This window comes from Tursiops truncatus, chromosome 1, assembly GCF_011762595.2.
Source record: "Tursiops truncatus isolate mTurTru1 chromosome 1, mTurTru1.mat.Y, whole genome shotgun sequence".
In the NCBI taxonomy this organism is placed as follows: Eukaryota; Metazoa; Chordata; class Mammalia; order Artiodactyla; family Delphinidae; genus Tursiops; species Tursiops truncatus.
The window spans coordinates 129782880-129808963 of record NC_047034.1 but is presented as its reverse complement, the minus strand read 5'-3'; the positions used below and the strand labels follow the sequence as shown (position 1 = coordinate 129808963).

Here is a 26084-nt window from a genome sequence, read left to right as displayed (position 1 = left end):
GTAACATTAAGCAATAACCCTTAGCCTCTGGTAATCTCTGATCTACTTTCTGTCTCTTTGAAGTTGTCTATTCTAGATATTGCATATACTTGGAATTGTATAATGTTTGTCCTTTTGCATTTGGCTTATTTCACTTACAATATGCTTTCAAGGTTCATTGTGTTTGTAGCATGTATCAGAACCTCATTGCTTTTTATGACTGAATAATTTTTGTACATGGTGTAGAATTTTGATAGGCATTACACTGAATCTGTAGATCACTTTGGGTAGAGGTATTGACATCTTAACAAATTAAATCTTCTGCCCATGAACACAGGCTGTCTTTCCATTTATTTAGGTCTTCTTTAATTTCTCTCAGCAATACTTTGCAGTTTCCAGTGTACAAGTCTTTCACCTCTTTGGTTAAACTTATTCCTAGGTATTTTATTCTTTTAAATGCTACTGTAAATAGAATTGCCTCCTTCATTTCCTTTTCAAATTGTTTACTGCAGGTGTATAGAAACACAATTGATTTTTGTGTGTTGATCATATACCCTGTAATTTTGCTGAATTTGTTTATTAATACTAGCAGTTTCTTGTGCATTCTTCGGGAGTCTCTCTCTATAGGATCATGTCATCTGCAAATAGAGATAGTTTTATTTCTTCTTTTCCAGTTGGATGCCTTTTCATTCTTTTTCTTATCTAATTGCTCTGGCTAGAATTTTCAGTAAAATATTGAATACCAGTGGGGAAAGTGACCATGGTTGTCTTGTTACTGATGTTTGGAGGAAAGTTTTCATTCTTTCCTTTCAAGAATTTTAAACAGTTGAAAATAAAAGTAAATACTGGTTTCCTCTTAGTCTTTGATCACCTACAGAATATAGGCATAACTATATCTTCATCCTAAGCTTTTGATAAACATTTTCAACTAACTTACCCCCAGAGACCCTCATTTAAGCAGAAAATGATCCATAAGTCAGTATTCTTGCTCTTTGATTAAATACTTAAAATACAGTAAAGAGAAAATTAGAATTCTGAAATGTGGTTACTTGCCACAATTAAATTGTATAGATAAAAAACAAAAAACAAAACCCATTTCTGGTGTAACATTACTTTTAAAAAGGTCTTATTTGGATTAGTATAGAAATAAAAGTTACTCTTCTGCCTATAAGAGAATAAAATAAAATAAATAAAATATTTTATTAAATAAAATAAAAGTGATTAAAAATACACTTTATACAGCAGGAGGGATCCTTGTGGTGACAGGACTATTCTGTATCTTGACTGTGGTGGTGGATACGTGAACCTACATATGTGATAAAATTGCACAGAACATATACACACATATACAAATGAATATGTATTGTAAAATTTAGAAAACTGAACAAAGATTGGTGCATTGTATCAACATCAATTTCCTGGTTCTGATATTGTACTACAGCTTTGGAAGATGTTATCATGTCAGGAAAGTGGGAAAAAGGTACACATGATCTATGTTTTACTTCTCAAAATGACAAACCTACAATTATATGAAAACAAACTTTATAGAAGGACAGTCACCATTACTGCATTTTTTGTAGCAGTGCCAGCAGCAGCAAAAATTGCAAAGAGGAAGAAAAACCAATGGCAGTGAATTATATATTTTCCTTTTAGAGAATAAAGAATATAGAAGTTCACATGAAATATTAATGTGTAGGTGTTTGTTTAATTTATAAACAAATTTTATTGACATATTGAGCTTTATTGACACGTCACTAATTGCTTGTTTTCTGGGAAAAAAAATTTACATGGAAATTTTAAAACATGGAACTATATTTTCCTGCTGGAGAATTCTTACATTTAAAACTTGCCAAGTCGATTAACAGGCAGTGATTTCAGGACATATTTGTAAGTGGAAAGAGCGAAGTATGAAAGAGTATAAATTGTATGCCATCTTTGTATAAGAAGAGAAATGAGATAAAATAAATGAAATGGCTTAATTTTATAAAAATAAACATATGAAAGGTAAACCAGAAACTAATTAATTTGGTTACTTATAGGGACTACACAGAAGGAATGCAGCAGGGAATAGTAACACATCTCTATGTATAGGTTTTGTAAAGTTTTGACTTTTGGAACCATATCAGTTGTTTTACACAGTCAAAAAACAAAAATAAAAAAGGATGAGAAAAAAATATCAAAATTGCATATAAACATCAACAAGCTAACCTTACTACTTCATATGGAAGTAGTTCATATGGAGAACTAATCCAAGTAGTTCTGAACACAGTAATTTGACTATATACCTTCAAACTAAAGACAAAAAAGAATGCAAACAAAAATGCTTTTGCAGGTTTGTTTTTATCAGTGCAGGAATTTTGAAACCATTTTGTATATACTGTAGGAATAAGCAAGTGTGCAAATGGACTGCTGCTAATAGAAGCCAGAGATCTACTGTTTGAAAAGGAGTGCAAATATGGAAAGGGGGAAGGCAAGGAAAGACACTATATCACTATGAACTCATGACTTTCAAAAAGGCCAGCTAACTGAAAAGAATGATGGGATTAGAAAATCACTGCTATGCAACCGTCTTAGTAATTAATACTGGCTCAGTAAATTGCCTTCCCCAATGTGGGTGGGCATCATACAATCCACTGAGGGTCTGAATAGAAGAAAAAGCAGAGGAAGGGAGGATGGGTTCCCTGCTTGCCTGCTTTAGCTGGGATATTGCTCTTCTGCCCTTGAACTGAGATTTTACACCATTGGCTTCCCTGGTCATCAGGCCTTTAGTCTTAGACTGAAATTATACCACTGGCTTTCCTGGACCTCCAGCTTGCTGATGGTACATGGTAGGACTTAACCTCCATAATTGTATGAGTCAATTCCTCATAATAAATCTATCTATATAGGTAATTGTATATATAATTCATTATTAATCTATTATTAATTAATAATTATTACATCATTAATAATTTTTATTGTTATTATTATATTACTATATGTATGTACATTTGCTGTTGGTTCTGTTTCTCTGGAAAACCACAACCTAATGCAATTGCCAAAACAAAACATAAAATGTTATAATCATTTAAAATTGATCTGAAAGTACAAAATGTTCGGTTTAATTTCAGGTTTTAGAAAATCCAAGTCTTTGGAATGGTTTTACAAAATAATAAAACAAATCTAAACAAATGGAATAAATAAAGAGCTTATTACTAAAGCTAATAAAACAGCTCTATTGACTAGGTCTGAGTAATTTTATGATGGGTGGAAAAAAACAATCAGAAACACATAATTTTTATACATTGTAAGATATCTTGGCTTGTACTTAAATTCATTAATTCTAACACCAAGTCATGGAGTGATATACATAAATAACAGGGATCTTTAGAAACAAATATTGAGGGAAATTAAATAAATACTGGCAAATTCCTAAGTGACCCATAACAAAGTTTCTTGCTCCTCCCTTGCTACTTGAAAGCTCACTGCTATGGGAGCTACTGTGTATATGTATAACTGAATCACTCTGTTGTACTAACACAGCATTGTTAATCAACTATACTCCAATATAAAATAAAAAGTTAAAAAAAATGTCAAGCTGTAAGCAGATTGATGGGTTCAGAAGAAAAAAGGAAAAACACTATGAAAGCTTAGGATAGCTTGAGTGGAGCTGATTCAGGGGAAAGCAACAGGTAAGTCTGGTTTGCTTACATGGTATCACTACTGTCCAAAAATACTTTCTCATTTCCTGTCTACTTTTACTTCTAAGTTTGTTATACTTCATATAACTGTATCAGAGATTAATTTGGTTTAGCAGGTAACTGCTTTCAAACACAAGATTATATATGTGATTCAAAAATTGTTACTTGCCACTTGCTTTCTATATATCCCTTTGTACAGTTTGAGTTCTTATTATGTACATCTACTGTCTCTTTCAAAATATATTAAATGAGTTAAACAAAAAAATAATGCTTCTCACTTAATATCTAGTTGAGATTGGTTTCACCAAGGAAACTGGAACTTCGGTTAGAGGAAGGAGGAATGGTAATTGACAACAAAAATATCTGTGGGATAGGGCACATGAAAATATTTGGAACTGGGGGGAGTATGGCTAGGGAAAGCAGCTATAAAAACAGATAAAGGGGTACAGGTGATAGATGAAGCTGTCAAAGAAGGACACCTCTTTGAGAAAACTCTTCCCTTTGTCCCTACTGTACTCTAAGTGGCACTCTCCATATCTTTTTATCTAGACTACTACTGATTAATACTATACTTCACCTACATTATGAAAAAAATAGACTTGTAGCCCTGACTTGAGGTTATAACCTCAAATAACAACACAATTTGTATGGAAAATGCATTCTAAGGTTCACTCAAATGATTTAAAAAACACTCAGACCCAAGATTGAACCAGAAAGAAATAGAAAATATGAACAGACCAATCACAACTACTGAAATTGAAACAGTAATTTAAAAACTACCAAAAAACAAAAGTCCAGGATCAGATGGCTTCATAGGCAAATTCTACCAAACATCTGGACAAGAGTTAAAACTGACCCTTTTGAAACCATTCAAAAAATTGCAGAGGAAGGAACACTACTGAACTCATTCTATGAAGTCAATGTAACTCTGATACCAAAACCAGACAAACATATCACAAAAAAAGAAAATTACATGCCAATACACACATGTAAATATCTTCAACAAAATATGAGCAAACCAAATCCAATGATACATTAAAAGGATCATACATCATGATCAAGTGGAATTTATCCCAGGGATGTAAGGATTTTTCAATATCAGCAAATCAATCAACATGAAGCACATTAACAAATGAATAATAAAAAGCATGTGATCATCTCAATAGATGCAGAAAAAGCTTTTGATAAAATTCAACATCCATTTATGATAAAAACTCTCCAGAAAGTGGGCGTAGAGGGAATATACCTCAACATAATACAGGCCACATATGACAAACCCACAGCTAATATCATACTCAACAGTGAAAAGCTGGAAGCATTTCCTCTAAGATCAGGAAGAAGACAAGGATGCCCTCTCTTGCCACTTTTATTCAACATAATTTTGGAAGTCCTAGCCACAGCAATCAGAGAAGAAAAACAAATAAAAGTAATCCAAATTGGAAATGAAGTAAAAGAAGTAAAACTGTCACTGTTTACAGATGACATGATACTATACCTAGAAAATTCTAAAGATGCCACCATAAAACTACTAGAGCTCATCAATAAATTGGTAAAGTTGCAGGATACAAAATTAATATACAGAAATTTGTTGCATTTCTATACACTAACAACGAAAGAGAAATTAAACAATCCCATTTACCAGCACATCCAACAGAATAAAATACCCAGGAATAAACCTACCAAAGGAGGAAAAAGACCTGTACTCCAAAAACAATAAGACCCTGATGAAAGAAACTGAAGATGACACAAACAGAAACACATACTGTACACCTGGATTGGAAGACTCAATATTGCTAAAATGACCATACTACCCAAGGAAATCTACAGATTCAGAGCAATCCCTATCAAATTACCAATAGCATTTTTCACAGAACTAGAACAAGTAATTTAAAAATTTGTATGGAAACACAAAAGACTCTGAAGAGCCAAAACAATCCTGAGAAAGAATGGAGCTGGAGGAAGCAGGCTCCCTGACTTCAGGCTATACTGTAAAGCTACAGTCATCAAAACAGTATAGTACCGGCACAAAAACAGACACACAGATCAATGGAACAGGAGAGGCCAGAAATAAACCCACGCACTTATGATCAATTAATCTACAACAAAGGAGGCAAGAATATACAATGGAGAAAAGACAGTCTCTTCAATGAGTGGTGATGAGAAAACCGAACAACTACATGTAAAAAGATGAAATTAGGACATTCTCTAACACCATATACAAAACTAAAATGTATTTAAGATCTAAATGTAAGACTGGATACTATAAAACTCACAGAGGAAAACACAGGCAGAACACTCTTTGACATAAATCGCAGCAGTATCTTTTTCAAGCTGACTCCTAGTGTAATGGTAATAAAAACTAAATTAAACAAATGGGACCTAATTAAACCTAAAAGCTTTTGCACAGCAAAGGAAACCATAAGCAATACGAAAAGACAACCCACAGAATGGGAGAAAATATTTGCAAACAATGCGACCAACAAGGGATTAGTCTCCAAAATTTGCAAAGAGCTCATGTGGCTCAATAACAAAAAAACAAACAACCCAATCAAAAAATGGGCAGAAGACTTAAATAGACATTTCTCCAAAGAAGACATACAGATGACGAAGAGGCACATGAAAAGATGCTCAACATCGCTAATTACTAGAGAAATGCACATCAAAACTACAATGAGAAAGCACCTCACATCGGTCAGAATGGCCATCATCAGAAAGTCTACAAGTAATAAATGCTGGAGAGGGTGTGGAGAAAAGGGACCCTCCTACACTGTTGGTGGGAATGTAAAGTGGTATAGCTGCTATGGAGAACAGTATGGAGGTTCCTTAAAAAACTAAAAATGGAGCTACCATATGATCTAGCAATCCCATTCCTGGAGATATATACAGATAAAAACATGGTTTGAAAGGATACATGCGCCCCAATGTTCATTGCAGTGCTATTTACAATAGCCAAGACACCAAAGCAACCTAAATGTCCATTGACAGATGAATGGATAAAAAAGGTGTGGTGTATATACACAATGGGATATTACTCAGCCATAAAAAGAATGAAATAATGCCATTTGCAGCAACATGAAAGGACCTAGAGATGATACTAAGTAAAGTAAGTCAGACAGAGAAATACAAATATCATATGATATGACTTATATGTGGAATCTAAAAAAACATGATACAAATGAACTTGCTTACAAAACAGAAACAGACTCACAGACATAGAAAACAAACTTATGGATACCAAGAGAAAAGTGGGGGGAAGGGAGGGATAAGTTAGCAGTTTGGGATTAACAGATTCACATTACTCAATATAAAATAAACAACAAGGGCCTACTGTATAGCACAGGGAACTATATTCAATATCTTGTAATAACCTATAGGTTGTAATAACATATACACACACACACACACACACACACACACACACATATGTATGTAAAATTCAATTGCTTTGCTGTACACCTGAAACTAACACAACATTGTAAATCAACTATACTTCAATTTAAATAAATAAATAAATAACATTTCGAAACATAACCCATAACCCATTTCTAAGTTAGAGTAGACATATTAACTTACAACATGAGACCATAAGCTCCCAATGGGTAGATGTTTTATTTTCCTCATCTTTACCCATCCATCCATCATATTGTATGGCACACAGAAGATACAGCTGGAAAGGTAAATGAGCTGAACATATGAAGTACTTTAAAACTTGAACCCCCTGTTCTGCTTATTTCAATTTTTTCAGCCTCAGTGGATAGATATAAATATTCTTCCCAGAATACATAGGCAGTAGCTTTTTACACATAATGACTTCATTCAAGGCACCCTTGACAGGCCAATATGAAAATAACTGATGGCCAATAAGCCTTCTAGGTTCCTCTAGATTCCTTACTCTGCTGGCTTCACTGTGTTCCTAGCTCTTGAACCAGCAATTATGTTCCAAGACAATGTATTACTTGTCCATCCATGTAAATCCAAAGAGGGTGTTTCCCTCAGTTTTACCCTAAGCTAGTCTCTTAAGCATAGGCTGGGGAAACTGGGCTAAATGGGTATTAAAATAAAGGTATCATATATCACCATCATATGAACATGGCAAAACACATCATAAATAAAGAATTTTACTTCTTTAAGAAAAAATACTTCTACTCAGGTATAAACTATTCATTTCTGCAAAGAAATGATTTATCTTAAATCATCACTTTAACAAATATGACCTTTTTCTTTTAAGACACACGAGTATATTATTTCAGCAACAACGAACTTACTCATCATTGTCTTCTGTAGTAGATTCCTTTCTTTCGGTTATACTGAGGTGATTCCAGTTTTTCCTCTTTCCTATATGTGTGCAATAAAAAGAACGTAAAGTTAAGGCAAAAACTGTCAAATTTTAAATAGAATTTAAATCACCAACTTTTCAACAGAAAATAAAAGGGTTGACAAATGAAAGAAGAGTAGGTAAAGAAAAAGTATCCTGAAATTTGTTACGAGAAAATTTTTTCACTATTGTGGATAACTTTTCAATAGGTAGGTTTTTTTTAAATTTGCCAGTCTCCTAATGTTTTATTCATCATTACATTATATAGAAGAAATAATCTTTTGAATAAAATTTCCACTGAGGCTTGGTATATTAAAAAGAAAAACTAGATAAATCCACTTTGATAATATAATTAGTTTAAAATACATTAGTTTTTCATCAAATATTTTCATGAGGAGGGACCCTCAAGATGGTAGAGGAGTAAGACATGGAGATCATCTTTCTACCCACAAATACATCAGAAATACATCTACACGTGGAACAACTCCTACAGAACACCTACTGAACGCTGGCAGAAGACCTCAAGTTTCCCAAAAGGCAAGAAATTCCCCACGTACCTGCGTAGGGCAAAAGGAAAAACAGAGACAAAAGAATAGGGACGAGACCTGCACCTCTGGCAGGGAGCTGTGAAAGAGGAAAAGTTTCCACACACTAGGAAGCCCCTTCACTGGCGGAGACAGGGCGTGCCAGGGGTAAGCTTCGGAGCCACGGAGGAGAGCACAGCAACAGGGGTGCAGAGGGCAAAGCAGAGAGATTCCCGCACAGAGGGTCAATGCCGACAGCACTCACCAGCCCAAGAGGTTTGTCTGCTCACCCACCAGGGCAGGTGGGGCTGGGACCTTCGGCTTCGGCTTCAGAGGTCAGATCCCAGGGAGAGGACTGGGGTTGGCTGTGTGAACACAGCCTGAGGGGGGCTAGTGCAACACAGCTAGCTGGGAGTCCAGGAAAAGTCTGGAACTGCCTAAGAGTCAAAAGACCATTGTTTCGGGGTGTGCAAGGAGAGGAGATTCGGAGCACTGACTAAATGAACTTCAGAGACAGGTGCAAGCCACGGCTATCAGCCCGGACACCAGGGACAGCCCGGACACTAACGCTGCTGCTGCAGTCACCAAGAATCCTATGTGCAAGCACAGGTCAATATCCACACCCATGCCCCAGGGAGCCTGTGCAGCCCACCACTGCCAGGATCCCATGATCCAGGGACAACTTCCCCAGGAGAACACATGGCATGCCTCGGGCTGTTGCAGCGTCATGCTGGCCTCTGCCACCCCAGGCTCACCACACATTCTGTACCCTTCCCTCCCCACAGCCTGAGTGAGCCAGAGCCCCCAAATCAGCTGCTCCTTTAACCCCCTCCTTTCTGGGCAAAGAACAGATGCCAGAGGGCGACATACATGCAGAGGCAGGGCCAAATCCAAAGCTGAACCCTAGGAGCTGTGCGAACAAAGAAGAGAAAGGGAAATTTCTCTGTTCAGCCTCAGGAGTAGCGGATTAAATCTCCACAATCAACTTGATGTACCCTGCCTCTGTGGAATACCTGAATAGACAACAAATCATCCCAAAATTGAGGCAGTGGACTTTGGAAGCAACTACAGACTTGGGGTTTGCTGTATGTGACTGACTAGTTTCTGATTTTTATGTTTATCTTAGTTTTCAGCACTTGTTATCTTTGGTAGATTTGTTTACTGATTTTGCTGCTCTCTTCTTTTTTCTTAATTACCTTTCTTATTTTAATAATTAAAAAAAATTTTAATTTTAGTAACTTTATTTTATTTCATTAAAAAAATTATTTTTTCTTACTTTCTTTTTTTTCCTCCCCTTTCTTCTGAGCTATGTTGATGACAGGGTCTTGGTGCTCTGGCCGGGTGTCAGGCCCGAGCCCTGAGGTGGGAGAGCCGAGTTCACGGCATTGGACCATCAGAGACCTCATAGCCACACATAATATCAATCGGCAAGAGCTCTCCCAGAGATCTCCATCTCAACACTAAGACCCAGCTCCACTCAATGACCAGCAAGCTACAGTGCTGGACACCCCATGCCAAACAACTAGCAAGACAGGAACACAACCCCACCCATTAGCAGAGAGGCTGCCTAAACTCATAATAAGTTCACAGATACTCCAAAACATACCACTGGATGCAGTCCTACTCACCAGAAAGACAAGATCCAGCCTCATCCACCAGAACCAGTCCCCTCCACCAGGAAGCCTACACAACCCACTGAACCAACCTTACCCACTGGGGGCAGACACCAAAAACAATGGGAACTAAGAACCTGAAGCCTGCAAAATGGAGACCCCAAACACAGTAAGTTAAGCAAAATGAGAAGACAGAAAAATAAATACACAGATGAAGGAGCAAGGTAAAAATCCACCAGACCAAACAAATGAAGAGGAAATAGGCAGTCTACCTGAAAAAGAATCCAGAGTAATGATAGTAAAGATGAACCAAAATCTTGGAAATAGAATGGAGAAAATACAAGAAACGTTTAACAAGGACCTAGAAGAACTAAAGAGCAAACAAACAATGATGAACAACAAAATAAATGAAATTAAAAATTCTCTAGAAGGAATCAATAGCAGAATAACTGAGGCAAAAGAATGGATAAGTGACCAGGAAGATAAAATAGTAGAAATAACTACTGCAGAGCAGAATAAAGAAAAAAAATGAAAAGAATTGAGGACAGTGTCAGAGACCTCTGGGACAACATTAAACGCACAAACATTCGAATTCTAGGGGTCCCAGAAGAAGAAGGGAAAAAGAAAGGGACTGAGAGAGATTATAGTTGAAAACAGAGAGTCCCATACAGGATAAATCCAAGGAGAAACACACCAAAACACCTATTAATCAAGTTATCAAAAATTAAATACAGGGCTTCCCTGGTGGCGCAGTGGTTGATAGTCTGCCTGCTGATGCAGGGGACACGGGTTCGTGCCCCAGTTCGGGAAGATCCCACATGCCATGGAGCGGCTAGGACCGTGAGCCATGGGCGCTGAGTCTGCGCGTCCGGAGCCTGTGCTCTGCAATGGGAGAGGCCACAACAGTGACAGGCCCACATACCGCATAAACAAAACAAAACAAAAATTAAATACAAAGAAAAACTATTAAAAGCAGCAAGGGAAAAGCAACAAATAACATACAAGGGAATCCGCATAACGTTAACAGCTGATCTTCCAGCAGAAACTCTACAAGCCAGAAGGGAGTGGCAGGACATATTTAAAGTGATGGAAGGGAAAAACCTACAACCAAGATTACTCTACCCAGCAAGGATCTCAGATTTGACGGAGAAATTAAAACTTTACAGACAAGCAAAAGCTAAGAGAATTCAGCACCAGCAACCAGCTTTACAACAAATGCTAAAAGAACTTCTCTAGGCAGGAAACACAAGAGAAGGAAAAGACCTACAATAACAAACCCCAAACAATTAAGAAAATGGTAATAGGAACATACTTATTGATAATTACCATAAATGTATATGGATTAAATGCTCTAACCAAAAAGACACAGACTGGCTGAATGGATACAAAAACAAGACCTGTATACATGCTGTCTACAAGAGACCCACTTCAGACCTAGGGACACATACAGACTGAAAGTGAGGGAATGGAAAAAGATATTCCATGCAAATGGAAATCAAAAGAAAGCTGGAGCAGCAATTCTCATATCAGACAAAATAGACTTTAAAATAAAGACTATTAGAAGAGACAAAGAAGGACACTACATAATGATCAAGGGATCAATCCAAGAAGATGATATAACAATTGTAAATACTTATGCACCCAACATAGGAGCACCTCAATACATAAGGCAAATGCTAACAGCTACAGAAGGGGAAATCGACAGTAACACAATCATACTGGGGGACTATAACACCCCACTTTCACCAATGGACAGATCATCCAAAATGAAAATAAATACGGAAACACAAGCTTTAAATAACACAGTAAACAAGATGGACTTTATTTTTATTTATAGGACATTCCATCCAAAACCAACAGAATACACTTTCTTCTCAAGTGCTCATGGAACATTCTCCAGGATAGATGATATCTTGGGTCACAAATCAAGCCTTGGTAAATTTAAGAAAATTGAAATCATATCAAGTATATTTTCCAACCACAATGCTATGAGACTAGATATCAAGTACAGGAAAAAAATGGTAAAAAATACAAACACATGGAGGCTAAACAATACACTACTAAATAACCAAGAGATCACTGAAGAAATCAAAGAGGAAATAAAAAAATACCCAGAAACAGGGCTTCCCTGGTGGTGCAGTGGTTAAGAATCCACCTGCCAATGCAGGGGACATGGGTTCAAGCCCTGGTCTGGGAAGATCCCACATGCTGTGGAGCAACTAAGCCTGTGCTGTGTTCCACAACTACTGAGCCTGTGCTCTACAGCCCACGAGCCACAACTACTGAGCCCATGAGCCACAGCTACTGATGCCTGTGCAACTAGAGCCTGTGCTCCGCAACAAGAGAAGCCACCGCAGTGAGAAGCCCATACACCACAACGAAGAGTAGATCCTGCTTGTCGCAACCAGAGAAAGCCCACGTGTAGCAACGAAGACCCAACACAGCCTAAAATAAATAAAATAAAATAAATTTTTTAAAAAAGGTTTTAACAAACATGAAGTTCTAAACAAAAAAATCTAGAAACAAATGACAATGAAAACACAATGATCCAAAACCTATGGGATGCAGCAAAAGCAGTTCTAATAGGGAAGTTTAGAGCAGCACAATCCTCCCTCAAGAAACAAGAAAAATCTCAAATAAACAATATAACCTTACACCTAAAGCAATGAGAGAAACAAGAACAATAAAACCCCAAAGTTATTAGAAGGAAAGAAATCATAAAGATCAGATTCGAAATAAATGAAAAAGAAATGAAGGAAACAATGGCAAAGATAAATAAAACTAAGAGCTGGTTCTTTGAGAAGATAAACAAAATTGATAAACCATTAGCCAGACTCATCAAAAAGAAAAGTGCGAAGACTCAAATCAACAGAATTAGAAATGAAAAAGGAGAAGTAACAACTGACACTGCAGAAATACAAAGGATCATGAGAGATTACTACAAGCAACTATATGCCAATAAAAGGGACGACCTGGAAGAAATGGACAATTTCTTACAAAACCACAACCTTCTGAGACTGAATCAGGAAGAAACAGAAAGTATAAACAGACCAGTCACAATCACTGAAATTGAAACTGTGATTAAAAATCTTCCAACAAACAAAAGCCCAGGACCAGATGGCTTCACAGGCAAATTCTATCAAACGTTTAGAGAAGAGCTAACACCTATCCTTCTCAAACTCTTCCAAAATATAGCAAAGGGAGGAACACTCCCCAACAAATTCTACCAGGCCACCATCACCCTGATACCAAAACCAGACAAAGATCTCACAAACAAAGAAAACTACAGGCCAATATCACTGATAAACATAGATGCAAAAATCCTCAATAAAATACTAGCAAAGAGAATCCAACAGCACAGTATAAGGATCATACACCATGATCAAGTGGGGTTTATCCCAGGAATGCAAGGATTCTTCAATATAGGCCAATCAATCAATGTGATACACAATATTAACAAATTGAAGGATAAAACCATATGATAATCTCAATAGATATAGAAAAAGCTTTCTACAAAATTCATCACCCATTTATGATAAAAACTCTCCAGAAAGTAAGCATAGAGGGAACTTACCTCAACAAAACAAAGGCCATATATGACAAATCCATGGCCAACATCATTCTCAGTGGTGTAAATCTGAAACCACTTCCACTAAGATCAGGAACAAGACAAGGTTGCCCAATCTTACCTCTATTATACAACACAGTTTTGGAAGTTTTAGCCACAGCAATCAGAGAAGAAAAAGAAATAAAAGGAATCCAAATTGGAAAGGAAGAAGTAAAACTGTCACTGTTTGCAGATGACATGATACTATACATGGAGAATCCTAAAGATGCTACCAGAAAACTACTAGAGTTAATCAATGATTTGGTAAAGGAGCAGGATACAAAATTAATGCACAGAAATCTCTTGTATTCCTATACACTAATGATGAAAAATATGAAAGAGAAATTAAGGAAACACTCCCATTTACCATTGCAACAAAAAGAATAAAATAACTAGGAATAAACCTACCTAAGAAGGTAAAAGACCTATACTCAGAAAACTGTAAGACACTGATGAAATAAGTTAAAGATGATACAAACAGATGAAGAGATATACCACTTGACTGGAAGAATCAACATTGTGAAAATGACTATACTACCCAAAGCAATCTACAGTTTCAATGCAATCCCTATCAAACTACCAAAACCATTTTTCACAGAACTAGAATAAAAAATTTCACAATTTGTATGGAAACACAAAAGACCCCAAATAGCCAAAGCAATCTTGAGAAAGAAAATCAGAGCTGGAGGAATCAGGCTCCCTGACTTCAGACTATACTACAAAGCACAGTAATCAAGACAGTATGGTACTGGCACAAAAAACAGAAATATAGATCAATGGAACAGGACAGAAAGCCCAGAGATAAACCCATGCACACATGGTCACCTTATCTTTGATAAAGGAGGCAAGAATATACAATGGAGAAAAGACAGCCTCTTCAGTCAGTGGTGCTGGGAAAACTGGACAGCTACATGTAAAAGAATAAAATTAGAACACTCCCTAACACCATACACAAAAATAAACTCAAAATGGATTGAAGACCTAAATGTAAGGCCAGACACTATCAAACTCTTAGAGGAAAATATAGGCAGAACACTCTATGACATAAATCACAGCAACATCCTATTTGACCCAACTCCTAGAGAAATGGAAATAAAAATAAACAAATGCGACCTAATGAAACTTCAAAGCTTTTGCACAGCAAAGGAAACCATAAACAAGATGAAAAGACAACCCTCAGAATGGGAGAAAATATTTGCAAATGAAGCAACTGACAAAGGATTAATCTCCAAAATATACAAGCAGCTTATGCAGCTCAATATCAAAAATAGAAACAACCCAATCCAAAAATGGGCAGAAGACCTAAACAGACACTTCTCCAAAGAAGATATCAGATTGTCAACAAACACATGAAAGGATGCTCAACATCACTAATCATTAGAGAAATGCAAATTAAAACTACAATGAGGTATCACCTCACACTAGTCAGAATGGCTGTCATCAAAAAATCTACAAACAATAAATGCTGGAGAGGGTGTGGAGAAAAGGGAACCCTCTTGCACTGTTGGTGGGAATGTAAATTGATACAGTCACTATGGAGAACAGTGGAGGTTCCTTAAAAAACTATAAATAGAACTACCATATGACCCAGCAATCCCACTACTGGGCATATACCTGGAGAAAACCATAATTCAAAAAGAGTCATGGGAGAAGCAGCTTCTCAACTCCTCGAGTCTCTGTCTGCTTCGGCCTCCTCGCCTCCTCTCCAGCCTCCACCATGTCCATCAGGGTGACCCAGAAGTTCTACAAGGTGTCCACCTCCAGCCCCCGGTCCTTCAGCAGCCGCTCCTATACCAGTGGGTCGGTGCCCACATCAGCTCCTCGGCCTTCTCCCGGGTGGGCAGCAGCAGCAACTTCCGGGGTGGCCTGGGCACCAGCATGAGTCTGGCTCGAGGTTATGGCGGGGCCCTGGGTTTGGGGGGCATCACAGCTGCCACAGTGAACCAGGGCCTGCTGAGCCCCCTCAAGCTGGAGGTGGACCCTAACATCTAGGCCATGCGCACCCAGGAGAAGGAGCAGATCAAGACTCTGAACAACAAATCTGCCTCCTTCATCGACAAGGTGCGACACCTGGAGCAGCAGAATAAGATTTTGGAGACCAAATGGAACCTCCTGCAGCAGCAGAAGACAGCCCGGAGCAACACAGACAACGTGTTTGAAAGCTACATCAACAACCTCTGGCATCAGTTGGAAACCGTGGCCCAGGTGAAGCTGAAGCTGGAGGTGGATTTTGGCAAAATGCAGGGGCTGGTGGAGGACTTCAAGACCAAGTACAAGGAAGAGATCCAAAAGCACACAGACATGGAGAATGAATGTGTCATCACCAAGAAGGATGTGGATGAAGCTTACATGAACAAGGTAGAGCTGGAGTCCCACCTGGAAGGGCTGACTGAATAGATCAACTTCTACAGGCAACTGTATGGAGAGGAGATGCAGCCGCAGATTTCTGACACCTCCGTGGTGCTGTCCATGGACAACAGCCACTCTCTGGACCTGGACGGCATCATCGCCGAGGTCAAGACCCAGTATGAGGATATCACCAACTGCAGCCAGGCCGAGGCTGAGACCATGTACCAGATCAAGTATGAGGAGCTGCAGACATTGGCTGGGAAGCACGGGGATGACCTCCGTCACACGAAGACAGAGATTTCTGAGATGAACCGGAACATCAACCGACTCCAGGCTGAGACTGAGGGCCTCAAAGGCCAGAGGGCTTCCCTGGAGGCTGCCATTGCTGATGCTGAGCAGTGTGGTGAGCCGGCCATCAAGGATGCTCAGGCCAAGCTGGCTGAGCTGGAGGCTGCTGTGAGAACTGCCACGCAGGACATGGCACAGCAGCTGTGTGAGTACCAGGAGCTGATGAACATCAAGCTGGCCCTGGACGTGGAGATTGCCACCTACCACAAGCTGCTGGAGGGCAAGGCGAGCCGGCTGGAGTCTGGGATGCAGAACATGAGTATCCACACCAAGACCACCAGTGGGTATTCAGGTGGACTGACCTCAGCCTACGGGACCCCTCGCCTCAACTACAGCCTGAGCTCCTACCAGTCCAGCTTGGGCTCTGGAGGGGGCTCTGGCTCCTTCAGCTGTACCAGTTCTAAGACTGTGGTTGTGAAGAAGATTGAGACCCATGATGGGAAGCTGGTGTCTGAGTCCTCTGACGTCCTGACCAAGTGAAAGCCTCCTGCGATCCCTCTCAGCCTCCCCACTCACTTGTTCCTGCAAGAAGGAGCTGTGCGGGGGAGTGTCAGAACCAGAGACCTGAGGCTCAGCCCCGTCCTTAGCCCACCCCGGGGGAAGTCAACTGCCTGGGGCTCCCTATCTTGCTCACACCCCCAACTAAAAGCCAATCCAAGAGTAAAGCTTCAGCTGGCTCTGCCAACACACACACAAAAGAGTCATGTACCACAATGTATATTGCAGCACTATTTACAACAGCCAGGACATGGAAGCAAGCTAAGTGTCCATCGACAGATGAATGGATAAAGAAGATGTGGCACATATACACAATGGAATATTACTCAGTCATAAAAAGAAACAAAATTGAGTTATTTGTAGTGAGGTGGATGGACCTAGAGTCTGTCATACAGTGAAGTAAGTCAGAAAGAGAAAAACAAATATCGTATGCTAACACATATATATGGAATCTAAAAAAAAAAAAAAGGTTCTAACGAACCTAGGGGCAGGACAGGAATAAAGATGCAGACGTAGAAAATGGACTTGAGGACGTGGGGAGGGGGAAGGGTAAGCTGGGACGAAGTGAGAGAGTAGCATGGACATATATACACTACCAAATGTAAAACGGACAGCTAGTGGGAAGCAGCCGCATAGCACAGGGAGATCAGCTCCGTGCTTTGTGACCACCTAGTGGGGTGGAATAGGGAGGGTGGGAGGGAGACTTAAGAGGGAGGGGATATGGGGATATATGTATATGTATAACTGATTCACTTTGTTATACAGCAGAAACTAACACAATTGTAAAGCAATTATACTCCAATAAAGATGCTGAAAAAAAAAAGGGATTTCACGAGAGCAACCAACTGGTTCCTTAAAAAAAAAAAAAAAAAAATATATATATATATATATATATATTTAAAATCAAAGTATATTAAAGTTTCCAGCTTGCATTATTTAACCCCTATTTTTTTGTCTCAGAGTTGACAACAAGGGATTGTTGATACTAATATCTAGAAAATAGTGAGTTCCTCAGGATATCACAGTAAAATAAATACGATTTTAGAGGTAAAAGTACCTGACTGTTTAAATGCATACTGATTTAGTAAATTCTTGGAAAGATCTTTAGTGCCTATGAAAATATTTCAAATACTGTATGGTATCACTTATAAGTCAAATCTAAAAAAATAATACAAATGAATGTATATGCAAAACAAAACAAAAAAAAGTAATATTTTTTTGATATTATCTCCTCAGGCAAGGAAAACAAAAGCAAAAATAAACAGGACTACATCAAACCAAAAAAGTTTTGCATAGCGAAGCAAACTATCAACACAACAAAAAGGCCACCTACTGAATGGGAGAAGATATTTACAAATGATATGCCTGGTAAGGAGTTAATATCCAAAATATATAAAGAACTTATACAACTCAACATCAAAAAACCAAACAACCTGATTAAAAAATGGGCAGAGGATCTCAACAGACATTTTTCCAAAGAAGACATACAGATGGCCAGCAGGCACATGAAAAGATGCTCAACATGACTAATCATCAGGGAAATGCAAATCAAAATCACCTCATACATGTCAGAATGGCTATTATCAAAAAGACAAGAAATAACAAGTGTTGGCAAGGATGTAGAGAAAAGAGAATCCTTGTGCACTGTTAGTGGGAATGTAAATTGGTGCAGCCACTATGGAATACAGTGTGAAGGTTCCTCAAAAATGTAAAAATAGAACTACCATATGACCCAGCAATTCCACTCCTGGGTATTTATCCAAAGAAAATGAAAACACTAATTAGAAAGGATATATGCATCCCTACGTTCACTGCAGCATTATTTATGATAGCCAAGATATGAAAAGCAACATAAGTGCTCATCAACAGATAATGTGGTATATATATATACAATGGAATATTACTCAGTCATTAAAAAAGAATGAAACTGCCACTTGTGACAACATTAATGGACCTAGAGGGTATTATGCTAAGTGAATTAAGTCAGAGAAAGAAAGACAAGTGTCATGATTTCTTTTATATGTGGGATCTAAAAAACCAAATAAATGAACAAATGTAACAAAACAGAAACTGTCATAGATACAGAGAACAAACAGGTGGTTGCCAGAGGGGAGGGAAATGGAGGGATGAGAGAAAATGGTGAGGGAGATTAAGAGTAAAAACTTCCAGTTATAAAATAAGTAAGTCCCAGGCATGAAATGTACATTTTGGGAATATAATCAATAGTAATGTGATATTTTTTTATGGTGATAGATCGTAACTAGACTCATGGTGGTGATCATTATGTGATGTATAGAAATATCGAATCTCTATGTTGTACACCAGGAACTAACATAGTGTTGTATGTCAATTATACCTCCAAACCAAACAAACACATAGAAAAAGAGATCAGATTTGTGGTTACTAGAGGCACAGGGTAGCGGGGAGGAGGAATGAGATGAAGGTAGTCAAAAGGTACAAACTTCAGTTATAAGATAAATAAATGCTAGGGATGTAATGTACAACACAATAAATATAATTAATACTGTGATATGTTATATATGAAAATTGTTAAGAGAGAAATCCTAAGAGTTCCCATCACAGGGAAAAAATTTTTTTCCTTTTTCTTTTATTTTGCTTCCATATGAAATGATGGATGTTCACTAAACTTATTGTGGTAATCATTTCATGATGTATGTAAGTCAAATCATTATGCTGCACACCTTAAACTTAAACAGTGCTATATGTCAATTATAGCTCAATAAAACTGGAAGAAAAGAAATTGGTTGAATGACAATAAAAAACAAACTGTCTGTATCTTTCCTAATTTTTTTTTATCCATTTTATCAGTTTCTGAAAGAGGTAGTTTAAAATCTCCTATGATGATTAGGGATTTGTGAGTTTCTCCTTGCAATCCTGTCTTATTTCGTCATGTTTTGAGTTTTTATTTTTGATGCACAAAGGTCAGGATCCTTTTTCTGGTAGTGAATCTTTCCTTCTCTCATTATGTAAAAATTCGTATTACCTTCAATAAAGCCTTTTTGTCTTAAAGTCTATTTTGGTCTATATTAATATTAATATTCTTGTAACAACTCTTAGCTTTTTTAAAAAGCTAATATTCACTGTTTTTTTATCCTTTTACATTAAATCATCTGACGTCTTTTCTTAAAGTATAATAATAATATTTTAAAGTATAGCTAAAATATGTATTGAACACTTACTATATGCCAGGCACTGTTCTAAGTCTTTTTTGTACATTAATTCTTTTAATTCTCACAACAATCCTGAGGTAGATATTATTATTTTTCCCATTTTACAGGCAAGTAAACAAAAATACCATTAAAAAGTCAAGTGACAGATATTCCATCTGCTCCCTGAAAATTATAAGGACCTTAAAATTTTTAATTCCTTTCTGCTTCCTCATATATCTCCCATGCTATTATGGTCTATTAGTATTTGTTTTCAACCCCCTATCAAGTTGTTTTTGTTTTGCTTTATAGTCAGCAAGATTTGTAATCACAGTTTTATAACTAGATTTATAGATCTACCAACATGTTTGCTAATTTACTTTGTTTTACCATTGCTCTTTGCATTTCATTCCTTTATTTGAGGCTCAATTATGAGCATGTACTTACAGAAGTACATTCTTTAGTAATCCTTTCAGGGAATATCTGTGAATGGTAAATTCTCTCAGACTGTCTGAAAATACCTTTACTTCATTCTTACTTCCTGAATAAAAAGTTCAGCTGTGACTTTCAGTTGGTATTATTACTCCATTTCCTGCTGCAGCCCATAGATACTGATGAGAAGTCTACTGTCAAGCTGTCATTAAAATTTTCTCTTTGTCTTTGATGTTCTGCATTTTTACCATGATACGATTAGGTGTGAATTTGTTTTAATTTGTTTTATTTCATCCTGCTCAGATGAAGCATGCCAGTCTGATCTGGAAATTCCTGTCTTTCCTCAATTATGAAAAGCCGATAGTCCATATATCTTAGCTATTGCCTCTGCTCCATTCTATTTCCTCCTTGTAGAACTCCTATTTGACATATGTTGGATCTTACTCTATCCATTATTTCTCTTTACTGTTTTATCATATACTCCATCTCTTTATCTCTCTGTGCTGTTACACTGCTACAGTCTGGGTGATCTTTACAGATCTATTGTCTAATTTACAAGTACTCTCTTTGACTATGCAAATTTGTTGTTTATCCTTCTACCCCAACTATTAAAAAATAAGTCTGATGCAATCTTGGGAGTAAAAGAACAGAAAATTTTACCATCTTTCCTCTCCTCTGAAAAGGATACTAGTTTGGAAAAATTTGCTAAGGGGTAGGGGAGGGGATAGCAATATAATGATACACACACACAAACATACATAAATGTAATCAATATATATGATGATAAATAAATAAGAGTGTGTGTGTGTGTGTATCTTTTTTTTTTTTTTTTTTTTTTTTTAAGCAGGATTTCAGGCACCTTTATTCACGGCAGGTATTTTTGGTCAGGGGAGCTTTCTCTGAAACCTTCCTGTTACTTAAGGAAGACAACTGCTTACATCCTGATGGTCCACTTGCCATTTCCCAGGCTTGGAAGCATCTTGCACGCGGTTCCACCCAGTCCCTGAGTCCAGCTGGCTCTGGGCTTTCAGGGCCACACCTTGCAGCACAACCTACCGGCCCAGTGAGGGAGTTTCTGCAGCTCGGTGATAACAGTGGGGAATTCATTTTATCCCAGAAGAAATCGACTCCTCTGTGTTCCCCATATAATTTATAAATAGGACAAATTATTCCTTAATATTATTATATATTTGCAGTACAAACAATAAAGACTAGTGACATAGGAAACTTTGAAAAAATCATGCTGTGTTGACTACAGGTTTCCCTCTCCAAAGCACTGTTCCATTCCTCAGCTTCTTCCATATTCTCTATACAAAATCATCCTGCTGTGACAGTTGCATGGGTCTCCTTCCCATCAACACTGCCTCTGGGCTCAGCACTCCTGACACTGTACGGCTGAGCCGTAGGAGTTATTTTCCCTGTCTTCCATCATCAATTATAAAGCCACTACTCTCCTCGAATTTAGGTAAGAAACAGTTTAAAGAAACAGTATTTCTTAAAAACCCAAGCCTACTGCTAGTTATTTAGTAGGCATGGATTTAACATGGTCTGTTTTCTTTTTTTGTTTCTCTTCCCAGCCACTAGCTCAAAAGATGGAGTAGCTTAGTTGTAAAGTCCTGCCAGATTTCCTATGGTAACTGCTGTAGATGGACAAGGTAAGGTCCTACTGAAGGTTCAAACCTCATGCAAAACTCTAACTGCTGAAAACCTCATCACATCAGACAACTCTGTCATTGTCTGTATTTAAAAATGCTAACCGTAAAGTGGCTTGTGGTCACTCTTTGTTACTGTAGCATCTGACCTCAGGGACTCAGACATAAAATCGTGGTTCCATTCCGAGTTTTGGCGACAGAGTAGTGCCAGATATTTCTGAATACACAATGTTAAATGTTTTTAACCACTTGGAAAGTATCACCAACACACTATTTGGTGTTTACTCAGTCACTCTGAGGATCAAAGAACCTTAACTATCAATGCCTTACTTCACAAAATCTTATTATAACCAAGGATCTACCCTATGTCCAATAAAAAAATTACACAGCAACTTTTATCAAACAGCAACTACTACAAAGGGAATGATAGGAAAAAAATGACTTCACAAAAATACACTAAAAAATTTGACAATTGTGTGCAGGAACTGCCAAAGTTTTAGTGTTTAATAGCACAACTGACCAAGGTCCAAGACGTGAAGTTACCATGTTCAGGAAACATGGGGGGCAGGGGAGGGAAATTACTCTATAAACCAACTCTATAGTATGTGGTAAGAAGAATGCACACTTTATAATATAAAACCTGTCTACACAGAGTAGTTAGTTGCAAAAAGCTATCCGGCTTCTCTTGGTTTGTAAAAAGGGTGTTCCAGATTCCAGAGCAGATGAGCAACCTTCAAGTCTTCTGTGTGGCAGCAATCCTGCTTTCCCCGTCCAGCTTTTCCATCCCGGCCTGTGTCATGAGGTCTGCGATGTTTTTCTCCAGGCCATCAATGTGACTGCTCATGTCATCAATGCTTCCAATGATCTGGTCAGACATGGTCTGAAATTTATCTTGCATCTGTTGCAGGAATGTCTGCACCACCGAGGTGAGATCCTGCATGGTCTTGGGCTCAGCCTCTGCCATCTCCCGGGTTCCCAGCTTGGCGGTGCTGTCTCAGACCGTCACCTACACTTCCATTTGTCTGCGCAGATGCCCCGTATGTGTGTATATTAAATGTATAAACTGGAAGCATTCACGCCATTTGTGGGCCATGTAGAGTCTAAGTAGAGGGAAGACTTAGAACCACATTTTCTTCCTTTTATAATTATAAATAGATTTAAAGTTAATATTGTCACCTGTTCACATAGTATGTGATTCAAATGAATATAGAAAGTACATATAAATACCTGGAGGAAGAATATTCGAGATTGAGAAAAGTGCAAGTGCAGTTCTTGTGAAGGCAACAGGCTCAGCACGATTGACAAATAGCCAGAAAGTAAGAGTGGCTAAAGTACTGTAAACATCGGAAGGGCAGCAGAAAATGAGGCAGGTGAGGTAGTCAGGTATTAGATGACATATAGCCCTGAAAGTCATGATAAAGTTTTGACTTATATATCCTAAGTGTGATGGGAAGTGAGTAGCACCTAAAATGTCCTTGAAAATGCTATTTAAGTAAAAGTGCTTATTTAAATTGTACCTTATGTTTTGTACAATATTCAAAAAGTGAGAATTGTTAACAGAAGTTATGACTTCATTTGGAACTTAAATTACTTTATAAGACCCAGGCTTTCCTATTTCTAAAACATATATAAGATGACATATTAGGAAAAGCAATGTAATGATTACAAATGACATAATCCGATATAAGATTCTAGACAGAATTCTATTTTGAGATTTCTGTATGTGTGATCTATATATCAAAGAGTACATAAAACACGTATGTGCAGTTTAATGAATAATTATAGCGTGAACTCGCATAACCATCACATAGAAATAGAATATTACCAGCACCCCAGGAACCCTTGCTATATGACTTTTTAAAAAAGAGCTTACCTAGTACTATAATCTGTGATAATTATCCACTTAAATGTCAACCGAGATCACGTGACCAATCTTTTTATGGGCAAAAGAAATGTTCCCTTAAGTCCATATTTAATTTCAATATGGAAATTGAGTATGTATCCACTTGAAATCTGTTCACATTCCAGGATAGAGATGTTCTATCTCTAAGGCACTAATTTTTAATTTTAAACAAAAGATATATCAAGCAAATGAAAAAACCCCCAGAACTATATAGAGCTTGAAGAAAACACATAAATCTTCATATATTTTTGTGAAAGCAAACCTAGTAGTGATAGCTTTAAGATTAAAAGCACCTGATTAAAGTAAAATAAAAGTCATTCAAAAGTTTAAGATCTCATTATAGGTTTCATTACAACAAATTAGGTAAAATGAGGAGACTTCTTTGTTTCTCTGTAGTTTCTAGTACATGCTTAGCACTCAAATATTAAATAGTAAATATGAATCAGGCTAATCACAGCATATCTAAAATGTGTTTTATTAAATTTAAACCTATTTAATATTTTATATTATAAAAACTTGACATGTCACTGATTCATGACCTTTTACAATATTAAAAATTAAACCTATGAAATCTAGATTTCTATATCTTTATTTTTCTCAGCTCAAGTTTAATAAAACTACAGAAGACCAAAAGTGATACCCTACTACTATACACATCAGTTTGCCTGCCCCATAATACAGCTCAGGCCATTCCCTCCAGAGGAAGAAAGGCTGGCCTCCCCAACCGCTGCAGGAAAGGCCTGTCCTGTCCCACACCACATCTGGGCTGAGTGTAAGATCTTGTGTTTTAGCATGACAATAGTACAAAAGAGGTTTTGTTCTCATGGCCATCTACTTCAGCCTGGCCCTAAAATGGCCCAGTGCTCACTTCTGCTTAGAGAAATATCCTTTGCTTTTCTGGACATCAGGCTGGATGGTATCACTGCCAGGCTTCCAGCCAGCTGGGCACACTTTCCCATGTTTGTCAATAAACTGGAAAGCCTGATCTAGTCTCAGTGTCTCATCCACAGAACGGCCAACAGGAAGGTCATTTATGGTGATCTGTCGAAGGATACCTTTATCATCAATAATAAAAAGGCCCCTGAATGAGATGCCTCTATCGGCTTTTAAGACCCCATAGTCCTAAGCAATGGTGCGCTTGGGGTCTGGTATCAAGGGAATGTTCATGGGTCCTAGTCCTCCTTGTTTCTTGGGTGTGTTGATCCATGCCAGGTTTCAGAAGTGCGAATCCACAGAAGCACGAATCACTTGGCAGTTGAGTTTCTTAAATTCTTCTGCCCTATCATTGAAAGCAATGATCTCCGTGGGGCACACAAAGGTGAAGTCAAGAGGGTAAAAGAAGAACACAGCATATTTTCCTTTGTAGTCAGATAGGCTGATATCTTTGAACTGACCATCTGGCATTACAGAAGTTGCTTTGAACTGGGGGGCACGGTGCCCAATTTTGGCATTTCCTGAAGACATATTGCTATCAGCAGTTCTCACAGACAAACTACAGAGGACAGTCAGGAAGGAGACACGCCTAGATTTCTATCTTTTAAATGAATATTTTAGAAATAAACTACCAGAGAATAAGAAATATGTGTGGTCAAAATTAAACTAACAGTATTTTAGAATAAAGAATTTCATATTAAAATTAGGTTACTCTCTAATGGAAAATTCTAAAAACCTTTTGCAAATGCATTTAAAATAGTAAAGAGGATGAAATATAATAAATAAAAGCAAGCTATAAAGACACAGGAAATGTGGAAAAACTAAACGGATAACATGGATAAAAATAACATTCAGAAGTATCATTCTTAAATTGTAGTGTAGCATTACCTGAATTATGTGCCCTTTAATTTATGCACATGATGGATAGCTTGTTAAGGGGCTATACCATTATAATTGATAGTGGCTGAAGGCAGTCAGGCCATAATTTCTATTTAATGGATGGGATAGTAAGAGAACAAAGTCTGCAGTAGCATTTTAAAATAACTGCCTATAAAGTTTACATTTATGTCCCAAGTGTTACCTA

General features: G+C 37.7%; 1 protein-coding gene and 3 pseudogenes across 3 annotated transcripts in view; 1 reads left to right on the top strand and 3 right to left on the bottom strand.

Annotated features, from left to right (window-relative positions):
- The window catches only part of ITGB3BP (integrin subunit beta 3 binding protein), a 90601-nt gene that overhangs the window by 28411 nt on the left and 36106 nt on the right, over nt 1-26084 (bottom strand). For all 3 annotated transcript variants that reach the window (XM_073788937.1, XM_019919666.3, XM_019919665.3), the window contains exon 4: nt 7925-7994. In XM_073788937.1, the coding sequence (XP_073645038.1) occupies nt 7925-7994 (70 nt within the window). The remainder of the gene's footprint in view (nt 1-7924; nt 7995-26084) is intronic.
- Nucleotides 15436-16969, top strand: LOC101317858 (keratin, type II cytoskeletal 8 pseudogene; annotated as a pseudogene).
- On the bottom strand, nt 22883-23143 carry LOC101318141 (heat shock factor-binding protein 1 pseudogene; annotated as a pseudogene).
- LOC109547363 (peroxiredoxin-1 pseudogene) lies at nt 24655-25566 on the bottom strand (annotated as a pseudogene).